The 8,388-nt window shown below is 38.0% G+C and overlaps 1 protein-coding gene across 7 annotated transcripts in view; it reads left to right on the top strand.

Annotated features, from left to right (window-relative positions):
* The window catches only part of SLC35D2 (solute carrier family 35 member D2), a 100,786-nt gene extending 92,624 nt beyond the window's left edge, over positions 1-8,162 (top strand). For 5 of the 7 annotated variants that reach the window (XM_004381334.2, XM_023735837.1, XM_023735831.1 and 2 more), the window contains 3 exons: positions 1,808-1,886; positions 4,261-4,343; positions 5,459-6,268. In XM_004381334.2, coding sequence (XP_004381391.1) covers positions 1,808-1,886; positions 4,261-4,343; positions 5,459-5,561 — 265 coding nt within the window. In that variant the 3' untranslated portion in view covers positions 5,562-6,268. Of the gene's footprint in view, positions 1-1,807; positions 1,887-2,203; positions 2,946-4,260; positions 4,344-5,458; positions 6,269-8,122 lie in introns of those variants that run through there. The other 2 variants (XM_023735830.1, XM_023735832.1) reach the window with 2 other exon arrangements.
* Positions 8,163-8,388: the final 226 nt, after the last annotated feature.

Here is an 8,388-nt window from a genome sequence, read left to right as displayed (position 1 = left end):
ATTTAGAGGGTTAAAATGTTGTGGGGTTGTTAACCAATGTCATAAAACAGCATGTGTGTTACTGTTACATGCGAAACTATCTGTTCTGTAAGCCTTCACCTGAAGTACAATAAAATATTAAAAAAAGAAAAAAAGACAAAGTGAAGTATTATAATGAAATGTGCAAAGACCTCGTGTTAGAAAACCAAAAGGGAAGAACATGCTTGGCACTTCTCAAGCTGAAAGAACTGAAGAAAAAATTCAAGTGTTGAGTTGCAGTATTGAAGGTTCCTATGAGCAAAAAATTGAATGATGCAGGAAGCATCAAAAGAAGATGGAAGGAATACACATAGTCACTGTACCAAAAAGAATTGATCAATGTTCATCCATTTCAGGAGGTAGCATATGATCAAGAACTGATGGCACTGAAGGAAGAAGTCCAAGCTGCAGAGTAGGCATTGGTGTAAAACAAGGCTTCAGGAATTGATGAAAAACCAATTGAGATATTTCTACAAACTGATGCAATGCTGAAAGCGCTCACTCTTCTATGCCAAGAAATTTAGGGTATTATAGACTGGAGTGTTGACATAGGGATTCCATTAATTTCAATTTCCTTTTTCCAAAATCAGCAATCTATCAGCAGATGCCCTTTTTAATGCCGTTGGTTTTCAGTGCTGGCTGCACATTAGAATCACCTGTGGAGCTTTTGAACCCAACCCAGCCTGGGCCCCACCTCAAACCAACTGAATGAGAATCTCTGCCAGGCATCATTATTGTATTTTTGTTGTTGTGTATTGTAGTAAAACTGTATATAACAAAACATTTGCTATATTAACAATTTTTACATGTACAATTCAGTGTTGTTTTTTAATTTTTTTTTATTGTGGTGGAATAACAAAACATTTGCTGTTACAACCATTTTCTCGTGCACAATTCAGTGACATTAATTATGTTCATCATGTTGTGCAAACATCCACCATTGTGTTTTAAAAAAGTACAGCAAGTGATTCTGATGCACAGAGGTTAAAAACCATGGTTGTAACAGAGCTGTTAAACTAAAGTATTTCAGGTTATTTAAAAAATCCCCTTCTCCTTACCTCCTTTTTGTGGAAACCTACTGGGAATTGAACAGACAACATGAGCACACCTAAGGGGAGGATTTGGCTAATCCCCATCTGGACCGTTATCCTGGTATAAGTCAGAGTTAACAAGGAGATGTTTTAAGATGTGGGTTAGAAGAACCTTTCTGATATGCGTTTCTTTTATTTATTTATTTTATTTTGCTAAATATATGTGTAACAAAACATTAATTACACTTGCCATTTCAACAGTCTTCACGTGTACTGTTTGGTGACATTAATCATGTTCATCATGTTGTTTGACATCACCCTTACTGGTTACCAAATTTTTCCATTATCTGTAATGGAAGTTCAGTGTCACCTAAGCATTGAATTTTCCTTTCCCCCTTTCTTTTGCCCACCTCTGGCAACCACTAACAAACTTTGGTCTCTACACACTTGCCTATTCTACATATTTTATATAAGTAGGATCATACAATATTTGCCCTTTTGTGTCTGACTTACTTCACTCAGTATAGTGTTTTCAAGGTTCATCCATGCTGTAATGTGTATCAAGAGTCCTTTTTTCTTTATGGCAGAGTAATACTCCATTGTATGTGTATACCACATTTTGTTTATCCATTCATGTGATATGTGTTTTTTTTTTGTTTAAAGTGTGTATACATGGGTCATTCGTGGGCTCTTTCTCACCTATTATTCTCACCAAGCACAGGAAGGTACACACTCAAGGTCTTGTTTGTTTGCTTCAGGTTTCTGCTGATGTACTCCACAGTTTTGTGCTGCTATTACAACTCAGCTCTGACGACGGCGGTCGTGGGAGCCATCAAGGTAAGTGGATGGAAGCCTCGGAGTGAATAGCTGAATTGGAACAATTGACTGGATTCAGTATTTTTGATAGAAGCTGAGTTTTACTGTTGTTGTTGTTCTGGTCAGTGGTGTAGAATGGAGGCTTGTGACATTTCCAGCTGGGCCAGGCAATCCTGTCTTACTTCCAATCTCCTAATCAGTAAAATGGAGGGAAAATTTGCTAATTTAAAAAGAGGAGACAAAATTATAACTTTAAATTTGGGATGAGTGGGAGGGGATAGTCTAGGAAAATGAAGTAAAAAGTTGAAAAAAAAATCCAAATTTCTGTAATCACCAAGATACCTTGTGATCTACAATTCGGTTTCCTGGGAGAATCTGCCTGCTAAGAAATGGGACCCTTGTGAAGAGCTGTTTTCAATCTAGGTACAATCTATTCTTGTTATTCTTCGTAGTTATGTTCTTTAAAGTCGCTGTGGACATTGAATCAGTGAATATTAAACCATTGCTCTTAGGGGAAATACAGGGAGGACTCTTCCCATGAGCCTCTGGTCACAACATTTTAATCAAACGATCAATGCATAATCATGTTTTATGTGTGTTTCTGTTTAAAGACACCTTATTTAATATATATTGTTGATTCATTAACATTGAACTCATGGCCAACAGCACCGTAACTCATGTCTGAACGAAGCTTATCTAACACACGCATTTTCTCTGTAGGGCACATCTCAGCCTTCTTGTGCTTAGGAGCACTAGACGGCACTTCAGCACTATGCTTCGGGGCCATTTTAAACAGTGAAATCACCAACAAAAAGCACAAAAATGCAACAAATGTGGCAGTATCTATTTAGTGAAAAGGATACGTGCTTACAGTATGAGAGCTGAAACAAGAAAGCAGAGCTGTTGCCTTGTTCAGCCTCAGCTGGGAACGTGTTTGTTGACTCAAATTTTTCACTCCTCTGTACGTGTATAGGAATGACCACAAAAGTGCCACCAATATTGATTTTGGGGTTATAAATAAATTTTAGCAAGTAGGCAAATTTGCAAATGTAGAATCTGTGGAGAATGAGAATTGACTGTATATACCCAATTATTAGGTAAATTTGTGTGTATGTTGTGTGTGTGTGTATTTGAATGAATAAGTGTTTGAATACATACATATATACATACACACATACATATGTACATATACAGGCAGTCCCTGGCTTACGACATATTCGAGTTATGACAAACTGCTCTTAAAACCGTCTCTTATTTATTTTTTTTATATCTTATTGTTAGTCATACGTACTACATACAGTGTTGCAGTGTGTAATTTGCTGATGTTATCATTCTCAGATGTTCACTTGCAGCAGATGTTCAGTGTTATAATTTAGTATTCAAAACACTGCTGTATAGCAGGCCATGAAAACTAAAAAAAAAAAAGAGGTATTCGACTTAAGTCAGATCCAAGTTACAAGGAACGGAACCTCATCATAAATTGGGGACTACCTGTACATATACACACATATAAATAAATAGGGGATGGAGTTGCTCCCAATTCTATTATACAGTTAATTTGTTTTTCTATTCATGTGAATTCCTAGAGTAAATGAGAAAAGCTACCTGCTTCAACAGTAGACCTATCTGTTGGCTGCCCAGAGGCCTCCTAGAATACCATGGGACAGAGTATTGCTTGGAATTATTAGGTGTCTAAGTGGTTCACTGATAGAATTCTCATCTTCCATGTGGGAGACTTGGCTTTGAATCCCAGTCAATGCACTTGCTGCAGCTACCATCAGTCTGTCAGTGGAGGCTTGTATGTTGTTATGATGCTAAACCAGTTTCAGAGGAGCTTTCAGACTAGACGGACTAGGAAGAAAGACCTGGTGATCTGCTTCTGAAAATCAGTTAGTAAAAACTCTGTGCATCACAATGGTTCGATCCAAAACTGATCATGGGGATGGCACAGGACCGGGCAGCATTTTATTCCATTGTGCATGGGGTCACCATGAGTCAGAGGCTGACTCAACGGCAGCTAACGACAGCAACAACAATCTGTTCTAGTTCAGGATCAATCTGATTAAAATTTACTATCTGGTAATGGTAAAGAGATGGGACCTTATAAGCTGATTACAACCCAACTCTTAGATACTTTTTCTATATACTAACCTGAAAGGAGGGAAATGAATAATGCACTTTTCGCTTATTATTCTACTATAGTTTATTTCATTTCTTTATAAACCCATATATAATGGCTTTTTATTCACTCATTAAGGATTTCATGAAAATTTACTGTGTACATGTCTCTATGCAAAGTAGCCAAAATGTTTCATTTCAGATTTCACCATATATATGTATTTTTTTCCCAAATCCTTTACTTCTAAAATAATTAATCCTCTGTCTTTTTCTGCAGAATGTATCCATTGCCTACATTGGGATGTTAGTTGGTGGAGACTACCTTTTCTCTGTGTTAAACTTTGTAGGGTTAAATATTTGGTGAGTGGGATTTTTAAATGAACTCATTTTAGTAAAATAAGAATTCCAGACAGCCTGATTAATATGTAATAAGTAAAAAAGGAGCAAAGAGAAATATCACATTTTAAGCCAGTAGGTGTTTTGACATTGAGATTTGTAAAATAATTTTACCTAAATCACTGAGTTTGTCTATTTTTTGTGACATATCCCCTCATGTGGATCATGAGAATGTGTGAAATGCAAATTCAAGGGACTGGGATCTGAATTTAACTCATGGATCTTCCTCACAGAAAAGTCACCCTAAGTTATTTGCTTTTCTCCTGTGAAGTGGGTCTCATTAAACTTGTGACATATGCTAAGGATGCTGGGAGGATTAACTAAGATACTTTTGAAAAGCGTTGTGGGATCCCAGACTTGGGACCCAGTTTTATAGGGTGATGTCATATAGTTCATGCAATAAGAACCAAGTGCTTATTTTCTTTCCAAGATTCTGCTTTAGATCTGAGCCACTCTTTTTCTGCCCCAAAGATTTGTAAATAAGTAAGGAAATTCTCATAAAATGAACCACAAACTGGAGGAGAAAAAGCCAAAAAAAGAAAAAAACCAAGCCTGTTGCTGTAGATTCGATTCCAACTCATGGCAACCCCATATGTTACAGAGTAGAAGTGCTCCATTAGGTTTCCTTGGCTGTAATCTTTACAGATCATCAGGCCTTCTACAGTACTGCTGGGTGGATTCAAACTGCTAACCTTTTGGTTAGTAGTTGAATGCAAACTGTTTGCGCCACCTAGGGACCTAGCAGGGGTCTGAATAATTCCTTCCAAATTAAGCTGTGTTTTTAAAGGAAGAGTCCCAGGGCGGTGCAAACTATTACTAACTGAAATTTTGGTGGTTTGAATCCATCAGGAAGTGCCTTGGAAGAAAGGCCTAGTGATCTACTTCTGAAAAATCAGCCATTGAAAATTCTGTGGAGCACAGTTCTACTTTGACACACGTGGGTTTGCCATGAGTTGGAATTGACTCCATAACAACTGGTTTGGTTTCTGGTTTTATTTTTAAGCATGGCAGGGACTACTGGTGGTATCACTATGAAATTCCCAGCGGTATTTAATTTTACTCCTTTTCTCTTCCTTCAGCATGGCAGGAGGTTTGAGATATTCCTTCTTAACGCTGCGCAGCCAATCGAAACCAAAGCAGCTTGTGGATGAAGAAAGCATTCCTCTGGATTTGAAGAGCTAGAATCTGTGACTTGCAGACAGGGGTCAGGGAGACATTTCCAGACATATGAATGTGAAGCTAGACATTTTGGAGGGGGGACATACATTCCTCTTGGTTAAAGCACAAATAGAAATGTCTAAAAATGCAAAGAGAATCTACCTCACATGCCACTGTATAATGAACCATCATTGGTCCTGAGAAATGTATCTGTGCAAAGCCTTAGTGAATGTTTTCAACATATGCCATTAGTTAAAGGGATTTTTTTCCAAAGAGAGATTTCGTGGATTTCTAGACCAGTTGTTTTCTTTGTCACATGAGACACGCAAAACACTGTCTGAAGTGCTTATCTACACATCTGGGCCTCCCCTTGGTCAGCAGCTTTGTGCTTTATGAGGTGGCAAAGTGTTGATGCGGTAATGGTGATTATTTTCTTATCAGCAACTTTGCCTTAAGTTCAAAGGTCCCAGCCAAAGCAACGTGCCAGTGAAAAAAATTTTTTTTTAGTTAAACAGACATTTCTTTATTTTAATACAATTAGCAAATTAACTGCCTCTAAAGTTATTTGCTAGCTTTCATTTAATCTTGTATGTTGGTATCTTTTCTTAATCATCAAAGTAAAATAAAAAATAATTTATATGGCTACATCATGTTGTTGTTAGCTGCCATAGAGTCAGCACCTGACTCATGGGATCAGACTATTGTGATCCTCAGGGTTTTCATTGACTAACTTTTGGAAGTAAATCACCAGGCTTTTCTTCCTAGTCTATCTTACTTTGGAAACTCTGCTGAAACTTGTTCAGCATCACAGGAAAATGCAAACCTCCCTGACAGAGGGGTGGTGACTGTGCATAAGGTACACTGGCTGGGAATCAAGCCTGGCTCTCCCCCATGGGAAGTGAGAATTCTACCACCACTGTCCCCATGGATACATCATACTGTGATATTCTTGTGGACAGGCAGAAAGTAGTAAGTCAGTTATTTACAATGTGGAAAAATGCTCTGCCTTGAAGGCACAATTAGGTACTCCTTTTATGAGTCATGTTGGAAGACCTTGAAAAAAACTGCAAGTAACTCAGTGCAAAAACAAAACAAAATCCATCCACCTATGGTCAGCTGCTCTTTCACAAAGGATCAAAGTCCATTTAATGGGGAAATGATGGTCTTTTTAACAGATGGTGCTGGCAAAACTGGTTGTCCATCAGTAAACAAGTAGAACAAGACCCATACCTCATGCCATACACGAAAACTAACTCACAATGGATCAAAGACCTAAATATAAAACCTAAAATTAGAAATATCATGAAAGAAAAAATAGGGACAATGCTAGGTGCCCTAATACATGACATAAATAGTATACCAAACATAACTAAAAATGCACACACAGCAGAAGATGAACTAGATAAATGAGCCCTCCTAAAAGTTAAACACTTATGCTCATCAAAAGACTCCTCCAAAAGAGTAAAAAGAGAACCTACAGATTGGGAGAAAAAATTTGGCTACAACATTTTCAGCAAGGGTTTAATCTCTAAAATCTATGGAATACTTCAACACCTCAACAACAAAAAGACAAATAATCCAATTAAAAAATGGGCAAACTATATGAACAGACAACTTTACCAAAGAGGACATTCGGGCAGCTAACAGACACATGAAGAAAAGTGCATGGTCATTACTCATTAGAGAAATGCAAATCAAAACTACCATGAGATACCATCTCACCCTGACATTACTGGCATGAATATAAAAAAACAGAAAATAACAAATGTTGGAGAGGTTGTAGGGGAGATTGGAACTCTTATGCACTGTTGTTAAGAATGTAAAATAGTATAGCCACTATGGAAAATGATATGGCACCTCCTTAAAAAGCTAGAAATAGGAATACCACATGATCCAGCAATTCCACTCCTAGGAATATATCCTAGAGAAATAAGAGCCATCACATGAATAGACATATGCACACCCATGTTCATTGCAGCATTATTCACAATAGCAAAAAGACAGAAACAACCTAAGTGCCCATCAGCAGATGAATGGATAAACAAATTATGGTACATACACACAATGGAATACTATGCAATGATAAAGAACAATGATGAATCCTTGAAACATCTCACAACATGGATGAATCTGGAGGGCATTATGCTGAGTGCAAAATTACAAAAGGACAAATAGTGTATGAGACCGCTATTATAAAAACCCAAGAAAAGGTTTACACGTAGGAAAAAAAACAATCTTTGATGATTACAAGGGAGGGGAGAAGTGGGAAGGGGAAATCACTAACTAGATAGTAGACAGGTATTAACTTTGGTAAAGGGAAAAACAACACACAATACAGGGGACATCAGTACAACTTGGCCAAGGCAAAGTCATAGACGCTTCCTAGACACATCCAGACACCTTGAGGGAACAAGTTGCTGGGGCTGAGGGCTGGGGACCATGGTCTCAGGGGATGCCTAGGTCAATTGGCATAACATAGTTCATAAAGAAAGTGTTCTATGTTCTACTTTGTTGAGTAGCCTCTGGGATCTTAAAAGCTTGTGAGTGGCTATCTAAGATACATCTATTTGTTCCATCCCATCCAGAGCAAAGGAGAACGAAGAAAACCAAAGGCACAGTGAAAATATTACTCCAAAGGACTAATGGAACTCATGAACCACAGCCTCCACCAGCCTGAACCCAGAACTAGATGATGCTCGACTCCCACCACCGACTGCTCTGACAAAGATCACAATAGAGGGTCCTGGACAGAGTGAGAGAAAAATGTAGAACAAAATTTAAATTCACAAAAACAGACCAGACTTAGCAGTCTGACAGAGACTAGAGGAACCCCTGAGACTATGGCCCCTGG

The sequence above is a fragment of the Trichechus manatus genome, unplaced genomic scaffold (genome assembly GCF_000243295.1).
Source record: "Trichechus manatus latirostris isolate Lorelei unplaced genomic scaffold, TriManLat1.0 scaffold00082, whole genome shotgun sequence".
Lineage (NCBI taxonomy): Eukaryota > Metazoa > Chordata > Mammalia > Sirenia > Trichechidae > Trichechus > Trichechus manatus.
The sequence above is the reverse complement of the archived record's forward strand: the minus strand, read 5'-3'. Positions and strand labels throughout refer to the sequence as shown.